Below are 25544 nucleotides of genomic sequence, written 5' to 3' on the forward strand. Positions count from 1 at the left end.
CCAGCAGCAATGGCACATTTTCATGTGTTGTTACAGGAAAGCCACGATAACCTTATAAATAAAACACTGCCTTTGTTACATCATGAGAGCCCAGGCTTGCTGGAGGCTGTCTTTGAAGAGTAATTCAGTGATGCTATCAGAGCCAAGTCATGCAGTTAGTCATCCTCTCACATTCCTTCAGGTTTTAATAAACAATTACTTTCCAGCTTTTCTTAAATTTTGAGGCTAAAAAATGTAGGATGTATTTCCTCAATGAAGGAGGAAGTTGTTATCTATTGCTTTGAGCCTAGATTGGAAAAAGTGTCACAGTTCCACAGAAAACTGTTAAAGAAAGTTCTTATGACTGAGTTTGGGAGTTACTGCTTCATTCTGGAACATACTCTTGTCTTGTCTGCATAAGGTATTACAGATTTGAAGTGCCTTTGACAAATGACCTCAGGAATTGACTTAAACCCCAATGTCTAATTTTTTATAAATGAAGAGAAAGAGCTGATGCCCCTGTGCTGGGAACTTAGAGGTTTAGCTAATTTTGTTCCACTGAATGGTAGAAATATTTTTTTACTACTAACATTAGAGGAAGCAAATGACCAACATGCCTGCCAAGAATTAGGCAGCTCACTCTCATTTCATAACAGGAGATGCACTTTGTGGTTTGGTGAAAGTATTTTGATAAAAAGTCCTGATAGCAGTAAGGGGTAGGAATGGATGAGAGGCAGAAGAAGAAAGCATGAATGTGAAACTCCTTCAAAAGCAGAGATCCAAGTTAATGAAGCCATGCAAACCTAATCAGGAGGCATAACAAGATAGTGAAATACAAAAGAAAACATTTCCCTTTAGGTATAATGAGAGGTTGCTTGGTAAAACCATGATTTAACCTTGGATAGCAGTTCTTGATGGTGGATCAAAATTATCTTGTGGGTGTTGACTCCACCAGGCCCTCTCTCACTGTTCCAAGATGCTTCTTTCCTTTTAACTCTCACCATCTACAGGCTCTGTCTGTAGACACCAAATGAATTGTCTATGACAACCAAGCCAAACCACTCCACAACAAGATTTTAATGTCATTTATCTGGTGCACCTCAGTGGAGAGAGGTGTTCAGCAGCAGCTGCTGTGGTGGTCAGCCCTGGCATTGCAGGAAAGTCCAGGTGATGCTCCCAGCATAGCCTGGGGAGCACTTTACTTGTTCCCTGCCTGCTTCTGTGCCTGACCTTGCCAGCAATCAAGGAGATGTTTTAATTTTTTTTTTTAATTAGCATAATATGGGTCAGCAAAGGTCAGTGCCAAGAGTAACATTTTATGTGGAAAATTAAATGTCTCTTTGAAAGAACAGATCCATAAGATCTGTCTGCTGTCAAAGGCTAGTTCTTGCTTTTGAATTTTAGGTAACTTCCGTTCATCATTTCCAAGTATTTAGCATGCAAACCACAGTTGTGCTCTTTCCAAAGGGAATGTTTACTAAATTAAGCATTAAAGGAATATGAAAGTGATTCTCTATTCTAATGATACCTAATTAGAAATAAAACATGGAAATAGATTAAAATAATTAGTCTTAATAAGCAGTAATTGCCAAGTCTTGTGCAATAGAATGGCCTTCCCAATTTAGAGGTGAAGAATAATGATGCTGTGGAGCTACTAATAGACACTGATTTAAATATTAATTTAACTTGTAAAGTATGTGTAAGTTGTTTTTTACTTAGACTACATGGTGTTAACCACAGAGATCCTTGTGTGCTTACTGTCCATCAGGATAGTATCCATCCTGCTATCCATACATATGAGTTGGATCAGGACCATCTGAGGCAACATCAAGTAAATAGGTCGATATGAAATCTGGTCATTTATTTTATGTCATGTAGAAGTTTACCCTATGCACAGAAGGCTGTGTGTCTGTACTGAGAGCTCAGATTTAGTTTCAAATCTGCTTTGTTTTGTCTCAGTGCAGAGGTAGCCTCCTACATGCAGAAGTCAGGCAAACCATTACACCAGCTGAAGTAGGGAATAAACCCAAATCTTTTCTACTGTTAGTTCAACTTTCTGAATCTTGGTAATGAAAGGGTGGCTGCCTATACAGTGATTATCTCACATACTGCCACATATGGCAAACTGGGACTGCACTTTATCTGGCAGAGCCACACAGGCTGGACCAGGTTTTTTGGGAAAGTGCAGATCAATGGCATCTCTCTGCTTCAGTCTCACTTTCTTCATCTAAAGCTCATGGAGCCAGTTCTCATCCTGAACTTCTATTAACAAAAATTCCAGCGTGGCAAAGAGGAAGCAAGTGTTGTTTGGTGCAGCTTGTCACTGTAATTCTGTGCCCTATGGGTCAGTAAATCTTCTGCAGTCCATTTTAATTGAGAAAATGCTACAGCTAAATAATCTCATAATTTTATATGAGAATTTCAAAGTGTTTTGGTGAATGCAGGAAATTCTTTTATGCAGAAATCATGTGGGATTCCTTGTGTTTGAGTCCACAGAGAACCGAGCAGGATCCTGCAGACAAAGACAGCAAATTGATTGATAGCTGTGACAAGGGATCCCTCAGTCCCACCTACAGCACCTAGGCTTGAGAAGACAGAAAATTGAAGATAATGCACTGCTGAAAGATCAGTCCTATAAAAGGAGGACAGGAAGATGTCAGCAGCCAAAAGTCCTAAGGACAGCCAAAGTTGGCAGCTCACACTGGTTGTCAGAACATATGGAAACTGAGACCATCCCTTTGAGGGGGGCCAAAAGCAAGCAACCCTTCCTCTCCACTCTCTATTCAGTGAATATAACTGCACCCTGTTTAGGCCATGGCTTGATGACAGAGTAAATGCAACACTAAGGCTCTCAGCTGGATCAAAAATGTCAAGACTGCGTAACACAGAGTGACGAGTCTGGTTCTTTTTTTGGCTTAAATTAAATTGTTTAAAAAAATGTTGACAAGGTTAACTTGGTAAGCTTTACACCAGATCAGATATCACCTGCCTTTGCTGTTGTAATGATACTGTATCAGGTATCTAGGTTTCCTTTAGCTACTGTAAAAATACAAAACCAACATCAAAACCATGCTTGGTCTAAAACAAAATTGTGTGCCTGCATCTGTGCTGAATCAAATTTATATTAATGAGTTGATCTGGCAATACACCAAAATAGTATTCAAGATCCTTGACCAACAGCCTCAGACACCAATCCAATCTAGATAGCATCAGTGTCTCCTTGGTTTTGTGTGATCTATAAATTTATTTCCGAGTGGTTTTCAGCCAGGAGAAGAGACTTTGTTTTGAAAGGGTTACAGTATGTTCACTGTGTCATTCTGTTGTTTATAGCTCCTGAAGGAAAAACTGACACCAAACCTGTTGGGCCTGCTGGCTATCAGGACTGGCAATCAAGGGAATTAATGCATCCCAGCAGCCTAAAGAGCCTTCACGCCACTGGGACTGATTCAATCCCAGGCAAGGAGAGTGCTGCCATCCTCTAGTGCATGTTCTGATGGGAATTCCAGGAACTTGCAAGAAGTCTTGGAGAGACTACCTGACACCTTGCCAGGTGCCTCAACCCTCGCAGCAGCAGCAGCCTGGGACAAGGGAGCCATGGCTGCCTTACCTGCGGGCTCGGAGCAGCACCACAGTGGGCACAGCTGCAGGGGCAGACCTGTCTGGCCTTGGGGAGGCTTTAGTTCAGACTTTCCTGCCTGACCCACTACAGTGCAGCCAAGACCAGTGAAAGACCAGTGGTACCTGCCCAGGAAACCCAGGTCCTTGGGGCCTGCCCCACTCTGGCCATCGCTGGCCCTGCACAGGAGCTGCCAGGTGCTCCTTGGGCCCAAGGGGCAGTGAGAAGAGACCCAGAAGAATTGAGTGTAACTCAGCCCTGCACAGGCCAGCCCCAACAACCACTCATGTGCCTGGGCTTCCTGAACTCTGTCAGGCTTGGTGCTGTGAGCACTTCCCTGGGGAGCCTGTTCCAGCGCCCAGCCACCCTCTGGGTGAAGAACCTTTTCCTGATATCCAACCCAAACCTCCCCTGATACAACTTCAGGCCATTCCCTCAGGTCCTGCCACACTGGTCACCAGAGAGAGATCAATGGCTGCCTCTCCATTTCCCCTCATGAGGAAGTTGTAGACCACGAGGTTTCCTCCAGGCTGAACAAGCCAAGTGCTTTTAGCCACTTCTTAGTTTCTCCTCTAGACCCTTTGACATCTTCCTAGGCCTCCTCTGGACACTCTCTAATGGCTTTATAGCTTTCTATCACTGTGGCGCCCAAAAGTGCCCCCAGCGCTCGAAGTGAGGCCGCCTCTGTGCAGAACAGAACAGAGCAGAGCAGAGCAGAGCAGATCCTCCCTCTCCCGGCTGCCCATGCTGTCCCTGACTTGCCCCAGGACACGGCTGACCCTCCTGGCTGCCAGTATCACACACGGGCTCTGCCTCCCACAGGGCATTCCAGGCGAGGAGCTGCCCAGGAGTCAACACCCGGAAAGGGCCAGTGCACCCCGTCCTGTGCGCTACCGCGGCCGGGACGCAGCGGCCCAGGTCCCACCCCACGCAGCACGGCGGGGCTCCGGGCAAGGGGCCCCGGTGTGAGAGGGGCGGTCAGTGGGCGGTGCCGGAGCCGCCCCCGCCCGGCCCCGCCGCCCCTCCCCTTCCGGGCCGCCCCCCACCCGCCCTTTCTCTCCGCCGCGCCCGTGCGGAGCAGCCGCGGCCGGCGCGGCCGCCGGGACCCGCCCCGCCGGCTCGCCGGGCACCTGCTCGGGGCGGAGCGGCGGCGGCCGGAGGAGCGGCGGGAGCGGCGCGCAGGCGGTGAGTGCTGGGCTGGTGGCGGCACCGCGGCCGCGGCGGGGCCTGGTAAGGCCCGGCGAGGGGACGGGGGCGGTGCCGCGGGCAGGGGGAGCCGGGGCTGCCGCGGTCATTGTCCCCGTCGGCGCCGCCTGTGCGCCGGGACGGAGCGGGCCGGGGTGCTCGGGGCTCCGTCGCCCTCCGCCGCGCCCACCGAGGGCCGGCGGTCGGCCCTGCCCGGCCCGGCCCGGGGAAGGTGAGTGGTAGCTGCCGCCCTCGCTCCCCGCGCTGGCCCGGGCGCTGCTGGCTGGTGGCAGCGGAGCTGCGGGGACGGGAGCTCGGCGGGGACTGTGCTGTACTATCCTGAGTCTGCTGAGGGCGGGGTAGCCGGAGCAGCGGCACCCGGAGCCGCCTCGCCCCGCGTGTGTGCCTGTCTGTCTGTACGGAGCGTGTGTGCCTGTCTGTCTGTACAGAGCCTGTGTGTTTGTTTGTCTGTACGGAGCGTGTGTGCCGTGTTGCGGTGCTCGGGGCCGTCAGGAAGTTTGGGAGGCCTAGGGACAAAGCACAGGGCAGGGACACCCACCCGAGTCGCCGCGGGGCCGTGGCCGTGCCCCCGAGTCGTGACTGTTCCAGAACAGCCGTGTTGCTGTGAACCCTCTGGGCCAGCAGCACCGCAGAGCTGAGGTCGCTGCTCGCTGTTACTGTAAGGACACCTTAGAGGTGAGCAATGCATAAATACCAACAGTCCCTGTTTCCAGTAATTTATATGTTGTCACACGTAGAACCACACCAGTTAAAGTCTTTATAAAAACTTAGAGTGGTACAGATTTTGTGTAACAGTCATAGCTCAGTTTCAGTATGTGTTTGTATTTTCTAATGTACTTTCTAGATTGATTCAAGCCAAAGCAAGATGAATTGATGCCGATTTGAATAAATCCGAGGGGTTTTTGAGACTTCTTTAAGTAATTTAGTTGATTATGCACAATTTTTTCATACACATCTGAGTGGGTGGTAATGTCTGGTAAGGAGTTGGTGATAGCAGTCTCCTCACTTGGCTCAACTCCACCTAGGACAGCAACACCTAATTTCTACTGCCATTCTTAAATGCCTCAAGTCCTCATAAATATAGTTCAGATTCCTGATTATAAGGGTTTAAAACAAAGGCTGCTCAAATTGCTGGGAGATTTTAATTACCTGCTTACTTTGTGCGTTTGTGGACCTCAAGGAAAAGTGAATCTTCTGTGAAAGTCTTGCTGGGTGTGGATGGCTGGAGGAAGAACAGGGAAGAGGATGCCAGGAAGGGAGGGGAAGAAATATGCAAAAGGCATGGAAGGATCTTTGGTGAAGGATGTCATGTTGTCATGTTGTGGCAGCCTGACACAGGGCTGGGCAGAGGACACAGATGACTCTTTCCCTTTGAGGATTTTTTCGATTTTTTTTTCTTTTTTTTTTTTTTTTTTTTTTTAATATTGGTCTTGATGAGGTGAACTGAAATTAATTAACTTCCTTTAGTGACACACCCTGTTATCCTGATAAACCGCTGTCTATCTTGAGTGTCCATGCACTCCTCCACATCTGCCTTCAGCAAAAGAACTGGTATTTCTGCCACTGCTTTTGTAAGAGTCATCAAACCAACTCTCCATGTGCTTGTGCTGGGACAAGATGGGCTTGATTTTGGTGCAGTCTTGGCTTGTGGGTGTTCACCTCTCAGGAGGTAACATATGCTGGGTTGGTGTTGCAGGGAAGCTGGTGAGGGATGTGGCTGCACACAGGTTTGCTTTTCCTCTTGGGTGGCAGGTGGCAGCAGGGAAGGAAGGAAGCATGCCTGAGTCTTCCAGGAAAGATGCATTTCTGTGGTGTGACTGGGGAAGGCAGCCTGGACTTCCCAGCCTCCTGGCAATGCTGCTCTACAGCACCACTGATCCTGAATAAAGAAGCGTCTTGTTTTGGTTTTCTGGTGGTTTGTGATGCCAAGGTGAAAAGCAGAGGTTTCTATCATGGTTTGTATGTTTTGGAGAGCTTTCAGTAGGCAGGAAGTTGTTATGGTCTGTCTCTAGGACTGACACAAGCAGATTTAACATGCTTCTGGTGTCCCCTTAGAAACTGGTCAGCAGATGTGGCTGAGTATGGTGCTGTAAAGTTCTGTACTGAACAGGTGTTAAAGGCCTCTAATTCAACATGTTATAGAAATGGCTCACTAATATATTTATGGATTGGGTTTTCTTGGTGTAAAAAAGTAGTTTGAGAGTGAAATACCTTATTTATTATGTGATAGGGATTTATCCTGCTCAGTCTTCCCAAGTTGGCATTCTAATCTGTTCTTTTGCAAAGGTGAGGCATTGCCTGCTAATTAGTGAAATTAAATGGGTCGATTTTAAATGAGAACTCACTGAAGAGTTATATGCTCTGTAGACCTACTCAGTTATTTTTATTCATTTGATCAAATATGCGGGCATGGGGGAATATTTTCTATGTGTTTTAAGCAAAATTTGTTGGGTAGTCCACTAAGAAATACTGTATGCTTGAGCTAGGACTGTGCTTTGTGTAGTAAGTCTTCATCCTACTGTGAGTGTAAGGGGGAACAATCATTTTTTTATCTCTGTCTATTTGTGTAGCAAGCAGAGGAGAGCAATCCCCACATGCTGCCCCTGCCTGGCACAGTTACCTCACTGGCTTGAGGCCCTGGTTGTCTGTTACAGTCCTTGGCATTGGGATACAACCTGTGTCAAGCCTGCCTTCCCCAGCTTGTGCTGAAGAACAAGGATAAAGCTGAGCAGGAGGACAACTTCTAAAGCCACAGTGGATGTGGTTTTGGTAGGTTGAAGGGGTGCTTCTGCTGCTGTGGAGGCCCAGTCTCTTATCTGAAAAACTGGAGCATCGGAGCTGGTCACCTTGAGGGGTGACACATTCAGCACGAGTGTGGTGCTGCCTCCTGCCATTGCTGCTCTGCCACAGCTGCCTGGGGAGCTGCTGTGGACCAGATCTGGAAATTTCTTAAATATAGCATGGCATGAGAAGTGGAGGGGGCATATAAAGGATTATCTCCCTGATGATGTTGGTGGTGAGGATTTAGGCTGTGAGACTGCAGTCGCCTCAGACCTGTCACAAAATATTTTGGAGATTCAAAGCCTATCCATGGAGAGGTGGGAGGTGCTCCAAGAGTGACAAAAGCCCAGGAGAAGGGATCTGTAATCATGAAGAGCCATTGTTGAATATCAGAGACCTATGAGAGAACTGAGGACGGAAATTTGGCTCTCAGTCATTTGCATTGATCTGTTACCTGCTGTGTTTTCTTAGAGAGGGAATGGTTTAGAAATCCCTCAGCCAAGTTTCATTTGTCCCAGCTGGGTGTGTGCCCTTGACTTAAACTTGACTTAGCTTTTCCAGCTCATAGCTTTCAAAGCTGTTACACATGTCCTTCCTGAGGTGGTGTGCCTTGAGATGGGAGTCACCTCCATGTGCTGGCAGAGCTAACAGGGGATGGTACTGAAGCCTGTCTAGGAAGCACTGACTGCAGGAATCCTATTGCAGGCTCAGAAACATTGAGACTGGTTTGCTGGGAGATGTTTCTCTGCTTTTCTACTTTTTCCTGAGGATTTGGTGTTGGAGGTGATAAGATTTGCCTCGAAGATGAATGGGCAAGAACGTGCCAGGCTTGTGTTCTGCTTGGATAGTGGGTGGAGTGGTCACTGCATGGGACAGCCTTTGAATCAGCTCTTACAACCTACACAGGGGAGAAGTTACCAATTCTATGCTTTTCGTTTAACGATGTGTAAATGACTTTCTGTATTGCCGACCTAAAAAAAACCCAACAAAAACCCCAACTTGAAGTCTGGATTGTAGCTGAGCTTTTAATTTGATTGTATTTCTGTCAAATACATGGCTGTCCTGACACTGAGAGTCTCAATTCCTGGTTTTTCTTTCTTGACAGACACTGCAGCAATACACAGCAATACAGACTTCGGTGTGCCTCTTGCAGCTTCCGACTGATCCCCACCTAGAAGGCAGTCAGTGAAAAGCTTGGAGCTGCTTCTTATCTTTTTTGGGTGAAGTGAGAGAGAGAATAGTGATGTGGGTAGTTTTTACAGCAAGTGTCGGTCTTCTTGTCACCCAGCCTATGAGACCTGCTTGTCCCTCTCTCCTCTGAAAGATTTGTGGTGGTGGTCAGGCAATCCTTCCAAAAGGGGTGAGGGAGGACATTTCCTTCACCGTAGGTGAAAGGCATCGAGGAGCAGCTCCCTGGTGATGAGCACTATTAGTATTGGTTTGCCCTTTGTGTGTCCTGAATAAGGTTTCTTCCATTATCTGTTCCATGTGATGATGGAAGGCACCAGAAAGTCATGTAAAACACACCTTTATAGTCTGCTCCAGCAGAGTTAACTGCTTCTACTCAGTCTGTGCTCTTACCTGCAGGATTTTGGCTGTTTGGGGCTTGCTGATTTGGGGCTCTTTTCATTAGAAAGAGCTCCAGTTCCCTTCTGTGCAGCTAGATGATTGCAGTCATTTGTGATTTCTTGTTTCATGCTGGAGAAAGTAAAGAGATAGAAGATTGTTCTGTTCAGGAGTGCTAGTTGTGAAAAATCTGCAGCCTTTCTGGAAGAACATATGTTCAAGTTGGTGCATCCCGTACAATTTCTGGTCATTTTTGATTTACTTGTCTTAAGATACTCCTTTCAGGTTTGTAAAAGACTTTTGTACTTGTCAAAACACTAATATCCCAAGGGTGGAATTAAAGGAGAGCTGGTAGCAGGCTTGAGGCCATTTCTCCCAAGAGGGAAGTTGTCTGAGTCCAGTTCCAAAAGTCAAGGGAAAGAAAATAAAAGGTGAGAGTCCCATTAATATTTAAAAACTATCTAAGCACAGTTACTGATAACTCTTCCAATGAGTCACTTATTGTAACATAACAAACACAAGCAGCACTCTGAACCTAATAATGCTGCTTAGTTAAAAAAATAGTTCTTCATTGTCGAGTTATGCATGGGTCTTGGGTCTTTAAAGAGACTGGGACAGTTGTTGATTGTTGTAAAGGTGTTTATTCCAGGAATGCATCAGCCTTGAAGGCAAAGAGTTTAGAGTTCTAAAGTCTGTGCTAAAAGCTTCCTGGCATAGAGTCCCGATGCTCTGAGCAGAGGCAGCAGGAGCAGCTAGCAGAAGCTACTACCACACCTTTTTTTGCACCCTGATACAGGGGGATTTTATTCATAAATCATCCAGTCAGCTAAAAACATGATTCTAAAACACTCTTCCTACATCTATCTGAGCTTTATTCTAACGTGCGAAAATAGTGTCAGTTCTTCCACAAAATCTATGTACGTAGTTCTATCTGTTCTGTCTAGAAATGTAAGCAACCTTCTGCTATGTTTTCATTATGTCTGGAGCTAAGTTAATCTTTGAAAGGTATCACTACTGAACTTTAAACTAGGCTTTAGGGCTTTTTACTAGCTAACACAGTCTCTTAAGGCACTTAAACTATATTTCTACTTATTTAAAACTAAAACTTACACTCCTACTTCATGTCTGTGTGCCTTAATATCTTTCAGTTTCTCTAAAGGTACCAATTCAATCCCTGCATTCCTTCCTCTCTCTCAGGGACTCAGAGAGGCTTCTATTTCATGCATTCCAACACTTCATGTTTTCATAGTGACAGTGTCTCCCAAAGTACAGCAGAACATTTTGGAGAAATTCAGGGCCAGAGTAGCCAGGTCCTGGCACCTCTGCTCCATCATGACCTGTCTTTTCAGAAGCACCTGGATGCCTTACTTGGAAACTGTAGGGCCTTCACTCGAGTCAAGTAATTCTGTTACAGACAGGCTTGCTACCTGATACCATCCTACAAAAAACTTGCTTTTTATGGAACCATATTGCTGGTCTAGCTGAGGTGACTTAAATCTGGATTTAGCAATGTTTACAAATTCTGTATGGATTAATTTGCAATTCTGGTGTTACACTGGGAGACTTGTTGGGGGGGAGTGTCTGCTGCCTTCATATGGGATGTTTCTCTGTGAGGAAATCTTACTGCGTGGGTCATTTTTAGGAGGTGCATTAGATGAGCACTTCTTTCCACTAAACAAAAGGAATGTCATCATTGGAAATTACAGCAGTCCTCCTTATCCTAAGGCAAGATCTAGGATGTGCTGTCACAGTCTTTCTCACGCTTTTAGGGATGATTGTTTAGCCAGTCTCAGAAAGAATAAGGAATTGGTCATTATGTATGCCCAGTTTCTAGCTTTATCAGTCTGGCAGATCAAATTCTGTCCAGGTAGTTGGGTGGAGTTCAATGGTACTTTTGTCTTTTTAGTGTTTACATACCCATTTGAAAATTAGGAATAAAGTTCAGAACTGAAGGGAAGGTAGGAAGAAAGAATTCGATTGGCATGTAAAAACACTGTCACTTGTAAAATTTACCAGAAGAGATGGTAGTAGTGAATCTTTGAAACTTGTTGGACATGTACCACATTTTGGAATGTGTTACCCAGGGACTGTGTTGGGGTTTTTTTGTTGCTGTTTCTGAAATAGTGTTTTGTAAGATGTATTTTTATGGGTGAAATATAGGAAGCTATTTTGATCACAATATTACTTTTCTTTGAAAAATAATGAATAGTGGCATTGGAGCATCATATCTAACTTTGGCTAGTATAACTTCAAGTAAGCAAAGGGCCTGAAGTTAATCATGCTACGCAGTCCTCAGATATTTGTCTTTAGGCTATAAGAGGCAGTGATAACTTCATATTTATGAGTTCAGAGAGCAAATGCTTTATCTTGTCCTTGAGGTACTTTGGGGTTGGATTCTTTTTGCTTCACTATCCCTTGCAACAACTACAACATTGTGGTTTGTTACATGAAAAGATTGATTTTGGAGCAAAAAATAAGTTATACAGGTTTTTCTTCAGAACTAAGCTATTGCTATTAGGAGAAATTCAGAGCCCAGAGCAGCCAGGTCCTGGCACCTCTGCTCGATCACAGCCTGTGCATCTTGCAAATAAAAGTCTGGTTAACTTACAGTGCAACTTGATGAGCAGTTTCTCGTTTAGGAGGTGGCTTATCTAATGCCTGCTTGTGGGGTAGACAGCAGAAATGTGCTGTATATTCTTCTCTTAAGATACTACTGTTTCAGCCATGAGGTAATCATACCAAAAAGTCAAGTATAGCAAGGAGTGATACTTTGTTTAAGCAACCAGTGTGACTGAGGGGTGTGAGGCGCTGGGTCAGGCATGTGGGTGCACACTACTTCAGGTAGTGCCTTAAAGCTTGCGTGTTTTTCTCCCGTTTCAGCTCATTAGGCAAAAGATTTAGTTAAAGGAATTATTTCAGCTCTGGGAGTGTCAGAAACACCATACTTTGCTAGCTCAGACTAGTTCTCTGTCTCCCTGAGTGTTTGTACAAAAAGTTACAGAAAATACCATAGCATATATAGATTGGCATTGACCTGGGTGCATTCTTTCATTTGCAAATGATTGGTTGTTCATTAACTTTAGAGCTGTTGATAGATCTGTTTTTGCATCTATATTTTTCTGGCCTTTAAGGTATTTTGTGGTAACTAAATTTGTAGCCCTGGTTATGTGGTCCAAACTTCAGTTTTTAACCAGTTACTCAATAATTTCATTCTGCTTTAATCCTTTGTGTTTGCTAAATAATGAACAATCATTTAATTCCTATTCACCAGTCCATTACTGGTGAGTTTGTATATACTTTCATCACTTTTTTATGAAGTTCCTAGGGTTTTCTTTTCATTCTTTCATAGCTTTTATGAGAAGGGTTGTCAGGAGCTACCTTCAGGAGTCAGGAGCAGCGCTTTGTCCTAGTGTATCCACTGTATATTTGGTGTGTGTCTAGTTAGTAGGCTGTGTTAACAGGTGAAGTACAACAATGGAAAGTGATTTTTTTGTACCTGGTTTGATTTGGATGGAGTATGTGATGACCTAGCAGTTAAGATTTGATGGATTAGTTAAAGCTTACAAGAAGTCTGCAATCATGTAAATATTTTGATGTATATGACAAATTTGAAGTTCAGTATATATGAAGCTCAGGATATAACTTGATGCAAAAACCTTTTCCTTTATACACTTTATTTTTAAAGCTGTCTGTTTGTCCCCTCAGCTATGTCCTATCATCTACAGCATTCAACACATACTAATATGTTTTTCATTGCTGCAGCTTGCTTGTGAGCTTATTAGCATTTAACAGCAGGTTGAATAGACATTAATAGCATTAAAAATGGAGAGAAAAATGGGACAATTATCAAATATTTAAATCTTTATAAAGAACATATACTGCGTTTTAAGATCATCAACTTGAGAAGAAAAGTTGCTTGCCTTAGAATTGGTGTTAAAGGTTTGCCTTTGAAGTGAAACATCCTAAAAATATACCTCACCCTAACTTTGAAGTTTCTAGTACTACACTTGTTAAAAAACCTTCCTGATGTAATTTGTAATCAAAATAGTAAATTATATCATTTTTACAGCTTCAAGAAACTGATTAACACATGAGAGAAGATGACAAGATCTAGATCAAGATCACCACGATGGAAACCAAGGTAAATATCTACAGCTTGTATTCTGAAATGTAGCTCTATGTAGAGATTTGTAATTAGGACCTAAAACATGCATTAAAGAAAGAAAATGGCATGCAGAATTGCAATTTGTAAAGTGTGTTTTGTAATCTCTAGTTTGTTGTACAGCTGAACACCTGTAATTTTTTTCCCAAGTCATGATTTTATTACAATTTCTCTTAAGCTGGAAATGTTCAGGTTTTGAGTCTGCTAAGAACCTTTTCATCTTTTGTATTCTGAGATTTACAACTACCTTGAGCACAAAATCCAAGCTTCAGACTAGTTAAGGTCATTTTTTCTCAAGCACCACCTTGTGCACTGAATGTCTGTAACTTGCTTTTGTTTTGCTTCTTGGCCTACAGGGAGGTACTGTTAAAAAAAAAAAAAGAGTTGTTTTTGTTTGGTGTTTTTTTTTTAAAGTTTCCTAGTTCAAACACCCCAGACTTTCTGAAGTTTGGGGTTGATTTGTAAACTGATCTTTAGCACAGTTAGACATGCCTTGCAGCATAACAGAGAGTGAAAACATGTGGAAATGTGGGAGTCATTACCCTTCTCCTTGGACATTAGCCTAGTAGCGTGTCTTTGACGTTTGTCACCAGGATAACATCCAGCTTACTTCATGCTGGGAGTTACCTGCCTCATTCTTAAGACTTGCAATACAAATTTGAGGTGCTAAAATCAGGAGGGTGGAATACAATTGCAAGGTTTTGAGAATGTGAAATTACTGCTGGTTATGGGTATCTCTTCAAAACAGACTTAATTTGTGATGACCAAGACCAAGGGAGTTTGGATAACTCTGAAAAATGTGTAGGCTCTTAATTTGTTCCTTTTGTTTTTAAAAAGAGAAATCCTACCTATGTAGGATTGATAGTTGTGAATGTCATTTGAGTAAGGGCAGCCCCAGCTCTCATTAAAATTCAAGCCCTAACCAGACCAGCATGGGATGGCAGCCACAGTGTAGGTGCTGTTGGAAGTCAGCCATTATGGTTTTAGGAACATCTGTGGTTCTGAGTTTGAACTCATTTGCAGAAATGGAGAAAACAGTTCTTCCAAACTGTTCATTTGCAATATGTGCATAAAGGAAGTAGCTTATTTCAATTGGTTTTTGATGTTTTTTATTAAAGAGTGTGTAAAGAGTGTGCAGTGAATACTTGAATACAAGCAGGACTGTTACGTCTGTGATTATTTATGGTTGTCGTTAGTGGCCTGTGCTGTTTTTTCTTTATTTTAAGGAGATTTTGACTAACAGGTTGCCCTCATTTTTGTAACTGTTGGTGAAAATACAGAGCTGAGTGATGCAATTGAATCATTGATTGCAAAAGCTGCAGTGAGTGTGGAAGTGTGTGTGTATACATGTGTGAACATGTATATACAATTATCCAAAAGGCCAAAGCATCTTTCTCAAACTTGTTTTTTTCTTCAGGAAAAAGCTTACCTGTATGACAATTTAAATATATTTTGTAATGTTTCAGTCTTTCAGTTTTGAAGGTTGTTTTGGCATGCAAAGAAAATGTGAACAAGCATTTTTCTCCCCTTTTAAATTTCTTTATACACTTTTTTTCCTTTCCTTTTTTCTCTTTGCGCTGAAAAAGAAAGATAGGGAATGCTTGAGAAGTGCAAAAATATGTATAACAGTTGTTCTCAATGTAGTGGAAACTTCATGTATATGAAATTATTTTTAGTTTTATTTAAAACACTTCAAAGAGACAAAATGATTGACTTGCTGCAATTTCAAGTGTGTATTTTTACTATGAAAACTTTCAACAGAGTAAAAGTAAGCCTGGTACTCAGCCAGAAAAATGCCACTTTGGTATCTTGGTGTTAATATTTTTACAAGCTGATTAAAATTATGTACTAAACTCTACTTCCTTAGGAAATAGATGTTCTCATTAAGAAATTGATTTAATTTTATGGAACTACTCAAAGTGGATTTTATTTTTGCTTTAGGTCCTTATCTCCAGCTTTTAGGACTCCAGAGCACCATAGGCAAAGGCATGCTCATAATAATTATGACTGTGAATATAAAAGCTTTCGTAAGGACCCAAAAAAACCTATGCCTTGGAGAACAGAAGATGACAAGTATGGACAAAGCAATTCCAGGTTTGCACCTCATGGAAATAACCACCAGAGAATATATGAACGTAGGTCACCTTCACCAAACTTGAAAAGAATTCCCATGGAAGATGCTTACAGTCATAAGCCCTACAGAACACATTCATCTGAAAGGACTGAAGGCAATAGGAGATGCCAGTTACCACCAAAATACTCGGAAGTACCTTACAAAGAGCATGATCGTCCGTTTTACCAGCACAAAATGGAGGACAGATACATGTTTGATCACTACAAAGTCACTGGAAATGAAAAAGGAATGAAACCTTTTCATAGACCATTAGGGGCTTCATGCAAACTTGAAAGAAAATGGCATGAAGATGACTTGAGGCACCAGAGGTTACATGAAGAGAAGTATGGTCAGTCACCCAGAAGAGTTTCTGATGAATTTACGGCAAGGAGCTCTTTACAGAAGAGGTATAGGAATAAAATAATTAAACCCTGGGTATTGTGGTGTAAAGCCTCAAGTGAAAGTCTATTTTCATTATAGTTGAAGATATCCACCTTGAAACACGTTGGCCACTTTGTAGTTTAATTATGGGCGACTGGTAGTAGTGAAGTATTTGTCTTTTAAGTAAATCGTATTGCTGGCTAGAGTATGAAAGGATAATATTTCCCTCTTAAGAGCCCCTGCACATCTGTACCTTGGCGCGAGGGATTATGGGTTAACTTGCCACGCATTCTGCTGTCCAACATTCTGCACATATAAGTTCTCGCTTTCTTCTCTAGTGCAAGTGTAAATTGCTTTATGTCAACACAGGTATCCTGAAGATCACGATTACAGAGAATATGGGCACGCGTCTAAAAGGGCTAAGGAAATGGAGAGGTATGACGCTGGAGATGTAGCGAGAAATTCCAAGTGGAAGCAAGAACGTTCTTTTCCACCCTGCCAAGAAAAGGAGGAGCAGAGATACCCGGGTGCGCAGTCCCAGCGGTCGGCTGAGAGGGAGCACCTGGGGGGGTCTGTCCCAAAGATAGCCTATGAGTACAGCCACAAACGGCGCCGCCATCCCGACGGGGAGAAGCCTTTTGCAGGAGACAGAGCTCCGAAGTACGTGAAGCAGGAAGAGCAGAAGTACGGCTCTTCCAAGGGTGCCCGGAACAGCAAGGAGCTGGATTACTGCGGTGGGGGCAGAGCGAGGCGGACTGAAGAACGGCATGTTGAGGAACCTGTTAAATGCAGCTCAAAGAAGGGCTGCAATGCTTGTGTTAACTGTTCCAAAACAGATGTTGAGCTGAGGTCTTTTAAAAACAAACTGAATGAAAGAGTGAGGAAAGACGGGGAATTGAGGAAAAACGTAGATTCCTCCAATAGCCAGCGTGATGCAAGTCATACTGTTTCAGATGTGAAAATGTCAGAGGCCAACTGTATGAGAGAACATCTCACAGTCAAAGTGGATATGAAGAAAATGGTGACCAAGTACAGGTATTGGTTTTCTTTCACCTCTGCTTTCTTCCCATGTCTTTACAGTTTATGAATATTGGAGGGAAGCATGGTTTTTTAGGAGGTAACCAGGACAAACTATGATTGTACTTTTTTGGTTTTATTTCTTCTAAATTGGTAACTTTCCTGTCTGGGCAAGTTAATTATTAAACCTGTATTAAAATAAACAAATACAGCCAACCAACAAAAACCAACATTTTATGGAGATGTAGGAAGTGGAAAGAATAGATATGCCTGATACAAACCTGTAGTTAGAAGTTGGTTATGATAAGTCAGTGTTATTTTTATTTAAAAACAAAACCCTCAAAAGACCAAAACCCAAATGCAGATAAGCATAGATAGTACTGTGCTTTCATCTGAAATACAATGGCATTTTTTTAAACTGTCTCCCCTTCTTTTTTCTAAAAATCAGATAATCTTTAAATGCTTAAATCTCAAGCACATATTCAGATGTTCAAGATCTCAAGTTCAGTAAAACTGTCAAAAATGAGAGATCTGAGTTATATTTATTGTTATAACAAAGTGGCAACCTGTTGAGGCATCAGAACTGAAAATCAGTAGAGTCTGCTTACAAATGTCTTCTGTGTAATACTTGAGTTTGCATTTAGCATTCGCAGTGCTGGCTGCAATGGAAGAAAAATTGACAGTAGTATAAAATTTTAGATGATAAATACACGGTAGAGAGTAAGCAGCTTGGTTTTGATAGATTCTTGCAGGGTTATCTGGTTTGTTGTCATGCTGTTGCAGGCCAGAATATCTTATATTGGTAGTAATGGCTTTTGGAAGAGATTACCTTCCTTTCCAAAATGATCAGCCTTCATTTTAAAGGGATTTTGCCTCTTGTCCCAAATAAAATATCTTTATAAATTTTCCTCTCTTTGCACTATTTAAAAAATATATAATACAATGGAGAGTTACTAAGACAAGTTACTGCCTATAAGGAGTTTATACTAAAGACTGAGGAAAGGGAGGTGGAGTAATGACCATTACCCACAGTTGGGCTAGGATGAGGATTTGACTTCCTGAATGATAATGTAAGGAAAAGTTTTGGGTTTTGTTGCAAACCCACAGAATGATTCCTCTATCTAGGAGACTCTTGCTGCTGTTTTTGGAGGTCATGCACAATGGACATGGTAGCTGTTTGCAGACCAAAGAAACTACTGCATTGATTACAGCTAATTTAATGTATGGATGGTTTGCTTCTGCAGCCAAAAGTGCTAAATATTTTATTTTTTCAAGATAAGAACATTAATTTTACAGAAGCTGATGACTTGGAATATTCATATTACTTTAGGCATTTAAGAAACACCTGACTTGAAATGACTCAGCTGAGAAGAATAATTTCTTTATAAACCTGGGGAGCGGGTAGATAATTCAAATATCTAAACTTGAGGTTGCTTGGATTCCTTCTTGCATGCATTTATTCTCAATTTGCTAGGGAAAAATAGATGATTTCTGGCATCTGCTAGAGGCTATTTCTGATGCAATTTTTGTATGGAATTTGTATGGAATTCTAGCTTCTAATACAATGTGGCCAGGCACATAATCACTTTGCAGAATGAACAATTAAAAGTCTGTGATGGTGGTCACAGGGGTTTTCAGGTGAGGGAAGAGATGAGAATGTTGAGTCCATGTTCAGAAGGCTTGATTTATTATTTTATGATGTACATTACATTAAAACTATACTAAAAAGAATAGAAGGAAAAGTTTCATCTCAGCAGGCTAGCTAAGCTAAGAATAGAAAGGAATGAATAATAAAGGTTTGTGTCTCGGACAGAGAGTTTAAGATAACTGGGCTGTGGTTGGCCATTAATTATAAACATCTAAGATGGTCCAATCACAGATGCCCCTGTTGCATTCCACAGCAGCAGATAACCATTGTTTACATTTTGTTCCTGAAGCTTCTCAGGAAGAAAAATCCTAAGAAAGGGTTTTTAATGAAAATATGTCTGCAACAAAAGTCCTCATCCTAAAATCTTTTATCTGAGCTCTTATTATGTTTTAGAATGACAGGCATTTTCCTTGCAGCAAGAACAGTATGGTTGTTGAAGTGTTGGCTTTCTTGTCAAAATAATTTTTGAGCAGCAGTGCAACCATTTGGTGTGTAAACTTACTTAGAATGAGTAAAAATTTACACAAAGATGGTAAGCACGTTCTTGAGTTCACACACTGCTACTGAAGCAGTCTCACTAGCCTGAAGTGATGATTCAGTTCCTAAAGATTTGAGACTTCTTTTCTTATCTCTGAACTGTTCTTGAAAATTGCCTGGTAGTTCCTTCTAAACAAGACACAGGCATAACTGCATTTCAGAATTATTCTAAAGATGTCTATCAAGATCTAAATTTTTATCTAGATTTGATAATCTAGTTGAATTAAATTTAAAAGTCACAAATTTTGTATCGCATACTTCACAGAAACAAGGGTTCCTGAGAGTGAAATTATCTCTTCATATTTTATGATAGATTTTCTTCCTTATGGCCTTACTAGTTTTTTAATTAAAAAAAGGAACAAAATGAGATTTTTGCTTTTAATCACATTTATTCATACAATGAACTTCTTAATTGTTTTTTTTCTACTTGTCTATTTCAAGTTTTCAGATTTAGATATTGGCTTTAAAATAAACTATACATTTTTTTATTCTAGGACTGCTTCTAGTCACACTACAGAGAGACAGATGTCCCATGATCTGGTTGCTGTTGGCAGAAAAAAAGAAAATTTTCATCCAGTGTTTGAGCACATGGCATCTGTAAAACAAAACATTGAAAACGACCCTTCAAAAGAATTTACTCAGGAAATAATCACAATTATTCATCAAGTTAAAGGTGGCTGTAGTATTTGAAGTATATGTATGTTTTTGTATGTTCATGTATATATTACAGATATATATATATATATATATATATACATACATTACAAATGTAGATTACTAAATCCAAAGCTGGTGGTTTAGATATGAGGTCCCTGTAAGTCTCAGGTGTTTGCCATTGGCTTTGTTTGTATTTTGGCTTCCTTTTGTATTTAAGGAAAATGTGGGTTGAGGATTTAAAGTAGTTGGGTGGAGGATGACTGCAGGAAGGTCTCAGGCCATAACTGAGGCATTATTGTGGAGATTAAAGATCAAAATGATTTTATGCTAGTATGGGAGAGTCACCTGCTTATTTAGAAAACATGGGAATAAGGGAGCTTTTCTGTAATCACAGCTCTCTAGTTATGTATAGTTCCTTTAAATTTTCAGATTAGTGTTTAGGCAGCTGCATCATGCTCAGTGTTGAGTCTGTATATCTTTATATATAGATTCAAGTCATTTGAGTACTACCATGGTAGAGCTGTCAATTGAGTTTAATCTTATCAAATAAGGGTGTCTAAGCTGGGCTGGCCAAATCTTTCATTTTTGAATATTAAACTGCAAGTGGAAATAGTTTGAACTTTCATTTCAATAGAGTTGTCATGGTATCCTTAAGAGTTAATCTTTTAAAAGATAGCTTTTCCCACTGTGCATTTCAAATACTACAAATAACATTCTTGTATTTAATATCTCTTCACAGCAAATTATTTTGCATCTTCCGACATAACTCTGCATGAACGGTTCTCAAAAATTCAGGATAAATCAAGTGCAAATACAAAAGAAGTGAAAACGCATCTGGATCCAGAAATTCACAGGTAATTGTTGAATTATTGGTCTTAATTTATTTGCATTAAGGTAATTAATCTTCAGTAGACTTTACACAGTGTGAAGTTTTTATTCATTATTTTTACCTGCCTGTATCTTTAACACATTCTGTAGCCCGGTCAAGAATGCTTTTGCTTTTACAGTGATGGCATTTGTTTTTATGCAGTGTTTTTGTGTTCCAGGAGGATTGACATGTCTCTAGCAGAACTTCAGAACAAACGAACCGTGCCACCTGAATCTCCCCAGGTACCTTGATTGCTTAACTTTTTTGGCAAGCAGTAAGTTGCTATTATAGATACATTATACATGTAAGCAATGTTTTCCCCTTGCTGTTGGCACATAATTTCTACATGCTGTGAAGACCAGCAGTAATTTTGGGTGTTTTGAAAAAATGCACACCTGAGCATATTTACAGATACCACAGTATGTGGTACTGTGTTCACTGAGCAGTAAAATGCAGATGTGTTCTCCTGAGTAGCTGGAGTGTGATTATTCCTGCAGCTTGAACCCCTGTCTGGTTTTAAATAATGTAAATACTGAGTCCCTGACTGATGTGTGGTTCTTGGTTTTCCTCTGAGGTTACAAAAAGCCTTAAAGTTTCTTCTACCCTAATGTTACAATGACTGAAAATCCACATAATTCCTCAGAATGCTATTTTATCCCATGCTTTCATCTGGGCTCATAAGATTTTCTATCTTCCCCTTTAAAGCTCTGCTTGCTATTATTTAGTTACCATTCCTTTTCTATAGTACAAGTACATGAAGATTCTCCTTATTAAGGATAGTAAAACTTCTTAAGATTTACTGAAATTTACATAAATATTTCTGCCTTGGCAACTCCATGCAGAATTCCAGTGCTCTGTGCACTGCTGTTTGGAAACTTGTAAAAAGGCAGATGGTGCAAGGAAGGATAAATTGCTTAGGACCATTTTTTATTGCTTTAGGCTTTGGATCCTTGGGTTGCTGTGAACCTGTCCTGTGTGCAGATAGCTGAACTATGTTAACAGGTTATGTACAGGGTTCTGCCCCTGAAGGACAGAAGCAGGTTGGTGTTGAGTTCTTAGCAGCTAACTTGGCTTCAACCCTTCCTTTTAACTAGAACATTGTAAGAGTGTTAGAAGATCCAAATGATCTACGGTATGATATAGAAAGGAGAAGAAAAGAGAGATTGAAGAATGAAGATGAGAGAGTGTTTCATGTAGATGGTGTAACTCCAAGGTAATGAGCAAATAATCTTGTTGGCCCAAGCCTATAGTTCCCTTTTTTTTCATTTTAGGGCCCTTCCACAGTTACATTCACATTTGTGGTGATTATTTTCCGCAGTTAGGCCTTATAAGTTTGACTGGGGCTGAAATCCAGCAGACATAGATTGCAAAGTACTCTGTAATGAGGTGTTACCTTGAAAGAGGTTAAACTGCAGTGGGTGAAAATGAAAAGCAAGCACAAACTAGCACTGAATAAGAAGAGAGGACAAAGTTAGTTTGAAAAAGTTTAAGATTTTTAAACTCCTCAATGTGCCACATAACAGCATGCTCATGGTATTTTGCAGTTCTGTAAAAGCATTCTAGGATGAATATATTGTTTTGTTGCCCTACTGGTTTGGTAATAAAATGTGGAATATCAGCAAATAATTGGAATTTTTCTCATTCTTGGAGAATTTGAGAACTTAGATTTTTGGAATGGTGTTTTTCTCCTATGGATTCCTCCAGCAGGTTTGTTAAAGGTTTTTGCCCCAAAGGTGTTTGCTAACCTCACTCATCCTGTTTCACTTTAGAGAGAGGGACTGTTAATAGAAATGTTGATTATTGAATTTCCAGAGTGTAATAAGATGTATCCACACAGTAGTCATAGTTTCTTGTGCAGATTTTTCTTTGTGTGCTGTTCCTTGTTCATTTTAAATGCAGTCTGTAATAGCAACTAATGGCAATACACACATTTGGAAAAACAGACTTAAGAAGCTGTAGAAGAAATTTCTTGTATTTGAGATTCGTGAAACAAAAAAAAGTTAACCTTAACACGTGGAGGACAAAATCCCTGGAATTCCTTCATTTCCCCCAGCACACTTCCCCAGTTACTGTCCAGCTTATCTTTTCTGAGAAGTGTAAATTTCCCTACCAAGTATGGATGTCCTGGAGTTTGTTGTCAGGGGTTCCAGGCTGAGGGCAGTAATGGCATGAGTGATATATAGAATTTTCCTGAGTTTGAGAGGCTTTAATAGCTCAGATGAGATACTGGCAGTGCCTCTGAGCTTATCAAGTGTGCTGCTGTTTTTTTCCTTAACTTGTTTTGGAGCTATGAAAACTGTTTCTGTGTGTTTTGTGAAATACAAATTCTGACTTCTGGTGGTTACTTTTCATGGTAAATACTTCATTTAGAAGTTTGCGGATGCATTTGTATTAGCAATATTCTTGGTAAAAAAAAAAAAAAAAGAAACAACAAAACAGTAAAAACAAGCAAGCAAAAGCCCAAAGCCAGAATCAGCTGCTTGCTGAGGATGAAACTGGAGGATGTAGGTGTTGATCTAGAGCTTTGTGGGGCCGGGAATGCCATGGCAGGGCGCGTTCAGTACAAGGTGCGCGGGGCTGGGTGTGAGGGGCGCGGTGCAGGAAGCGCTGCCGCCAGCGGAGGGCGGCAGTGACCGCGCCGGGCCGAGCGGGGAGCGGAGCCGGGGCTTCCCCGCGCCGCGTCCCTGCTCCTCTGCCGTCGGTGAGAGGATACGCATTGCTGTGGAATTCTGTGCGGTTCGAGCTGGGACTAGGAATTGCTTGATTGTCCTAGGAAGATTTACTTATAAGCTGGCACTTTGCATTTGTGATACAGATGCTAGAATAAGCTAGTTTTAAATACAGGGTGTTGATATGCTGTGGCTTTAGGTATTAATTGTTCTCACTCTCTCTCACACACATCAGGAACCAGCAAAGCTGCAGTCTTTCAAAGTTGCAAACATCTCAAGTTGATGGTTTCCAAAAGCCTATGAAGTTCATTAAGCCACCTTTCAGGAAATTTATTGGGAGACCTCATCTGGTAAGCCTAAATGTAGAAATAGTAGCTCCTGCACTGTTGATGTATAATTAATATTTTGCTTCATTGTCTACGCTGATGTAAATTTAACAATCTGTGATATCTTGCCCTTTTAAATTTTGAGTGGGGTTTTTTTATCTTCTGTCTGTGCTCAACAATAGAACTAGTCATAATTTCACAGTTCTAGTGCAAGAGCACTTCCTCAGGTATTTTTGAAGCAGAGATTAGTACATCTGAACTAAAACTACTCTGATACCACTCCTTTTCTTTTCATAAAAGAAGTTTGTGTCTAATATCACATTTCTTCCACATAATGGTGTAATTACCTAAATTATAAAATAGGAGGCCTTGTTATTGAGCAGATAATCTGAGCTAATGTTAAGTAGTTTTAGAAAAAGAATACTCTCCTGCATTCTAGTTGTCATTGATACAAAGGGAAGGCCTGAATCTTGTGTGGGTGGTATTGTTACTGAAACAGTGTTTCTTTTCTCTTCATTATGATAAAAGTTCTGAAGAGCACTTATTTTAAATAAAAATGAGGAGTAAATCACAGAAATAACAAGAATTATCTGAAAAATGTTCCTGGGGATGAAATGTTAAACAATGCAATGTCACATCTCTTGAACATTGCATTTATGAAACCTAGTTTTGGACAATTATTCTTTAGGCTCTCTTTCTGCAGTTTACTTCAATACTGAAATGGGCAAGACAATAACATTAGGTCCAGTACAAATAAATTTGTCTCCTGTGGAAAGTTCTTTCTAAAGAATTGTAATCAGTTCCAGGTGCATGTGCTTGTTTAACCTGGGGAACTGGTGAGACCAGAAAAGCTTTTTTAATGTGTGCAGTATAATTCTAGGCCTTTTTTCTTCCTAAACTTTTTTTTTTTTCTGACGGCTGCAAAATAAGTTGTCCTTTTTTAAGGACATAACAGCAACTAACATAAGTTGTCATTTTTTATACACTGTAACTAATACCCTATGGAGAGGGTTCCGGGAGCCCATGGTACTTAGTTCTGAAGTCCATCAAAAGTAGCTTTCATGTAGTCAACTCTCAAGTGTAGCTGCTTTGCAGATAAAAAAGTGCCTCCTTCAGTGTAAAGAAACACAAGTTTTTAATGGCAAAAATCATTACTTCTTCAAGACTAAGGTTCAGGTCTCCCAAAGCGCGTGCCAATGGCTCAGTACGTAAGTGTCTGGAGGGTCTGGAGCTCATTTCCCATGGCAGCCCCTCCCAGTGCTGGGCTTTGCACTGGTGCAGACGGTGCTGGTAGCACAGCACTGTTGGGCTCCACATGGCAGGGCTGCCTCTCCTGCTTCCCACCCCACACCAGTGGGCTGGGCCTGGGCAAGACCTTGGGAGGGGACATAGCCAGGCCAGCTGACCCAAACTGACCATATGACCTCATCTGCTCAGTCAAGAGGAAGGAAATAATAAAAGCTCAGAGAAAGGAAGGAGAGTGTGGGAGGTAATTGGTTATTGTGACATTTATCTTCTGGAGCAACCACTGTGCACTGAAAGCTGCCTTCCTGGGAAGTGGCTGCACATTGCCTGCTGGTGGGAAGTAGAGAAGAAATCTTACATTTTCCTTTGCATCTATGTGCAGTCTTTGCTTTTGCTTTATTAAACTGCCTTTTTCTTGACCCATGTGATTTCTAAAATTTTATTTTCTCCCTCCCAGCCCTGCTGAGGGGAATGATGGAGCTGCTTGGTGGGTACCTGGTATCCAGCCAAGGTCAACCCACCACAGTAGTACTGTAATTGCAAATAAAAAGGAGGTTGGTTTGAAAAAGACACTGAATTATTTCTGAATGTGGTGAAGATTCAGGAAGATTGCATTTTCATATTTAATAGTGAACTGCAAACATGCAATTTTTAGGAAGTCCTGCACTGCAGTAGAGAGTAATTCCTTTGGAACAACAGTAACTGTGAAAGCTCAGGTATTAAAAATGCAAGACATCCTAAAGACACAATGGCTCTTAATGGTCAGCCTTTCA

At 41.4% G+C, this 25544-nt stretch overlaps 1 protein-coding gene across 3 annotated transcripts in view; it reads left to right on the top strand.

The window, feature by feature from the left end:
- The first annotated feature begins 4895 nt into the window (after nt 1-4895).
- Nucleotides 4896-25544, top strand: part of BCLAF3 (BCLAF1 and THRAP3 family member 3) — a 33808-nt gene continuing 13159 nt past the window's right edge. Inside the window, exons 1-9 of one of the 3 annotated variants that reach the window (XM_054654771.2) lie at nt 4896-5012; nt 13218-13289; nt 15252-15830; nt 16174-16839; nt 19501-19679; nt 20403-20517; nt 20710-20773; nt 21626-21744; nt 23436-23550. In XM_054654771.2, coding sequence (XP_054510746.1) covers nt 13249-13289; nt 15252-15830; nt 16174-16839; nt 19501-19679; nt 20403-20517; nt 20710-20773; nt 21626-21744; nt 23436-23550 — 1878 coding nt within the window. In that variant the 5' untranslated portion in view covers nt 4896-5012; nt 13218-13248. Of the gene's footprint in view, nt 5013-7538; nt 7571-13217; nt 13290-15251; nt 15831-16173; nt 16840-19500; nt 19680-20402; nt 20518-20709; nt 20774-21625; nt 21745-23435; nt 23551-25544 lie in introns of those variants that run through there. The other 2 variants (XM_077172583.1, XM_077172572.1) reach the window with 2 other exon arrangements.

The sequence above is a fragment of the Agelaius phoeniceus genome, chromosome 2 (genome assembly GCF_051311805.1).
Source record: "Agelaius phoeniceus isolate bAgePho1 chromosome 2, bAgePho1.hap1, whole genome shotgun sequence".
Classification (NCBI taxonomy): Eukaryota; Metazoa; Chordata; class Aves; order Passeriformes; family Icteridae; genus Agelaius; species Agelaius phoeniceus.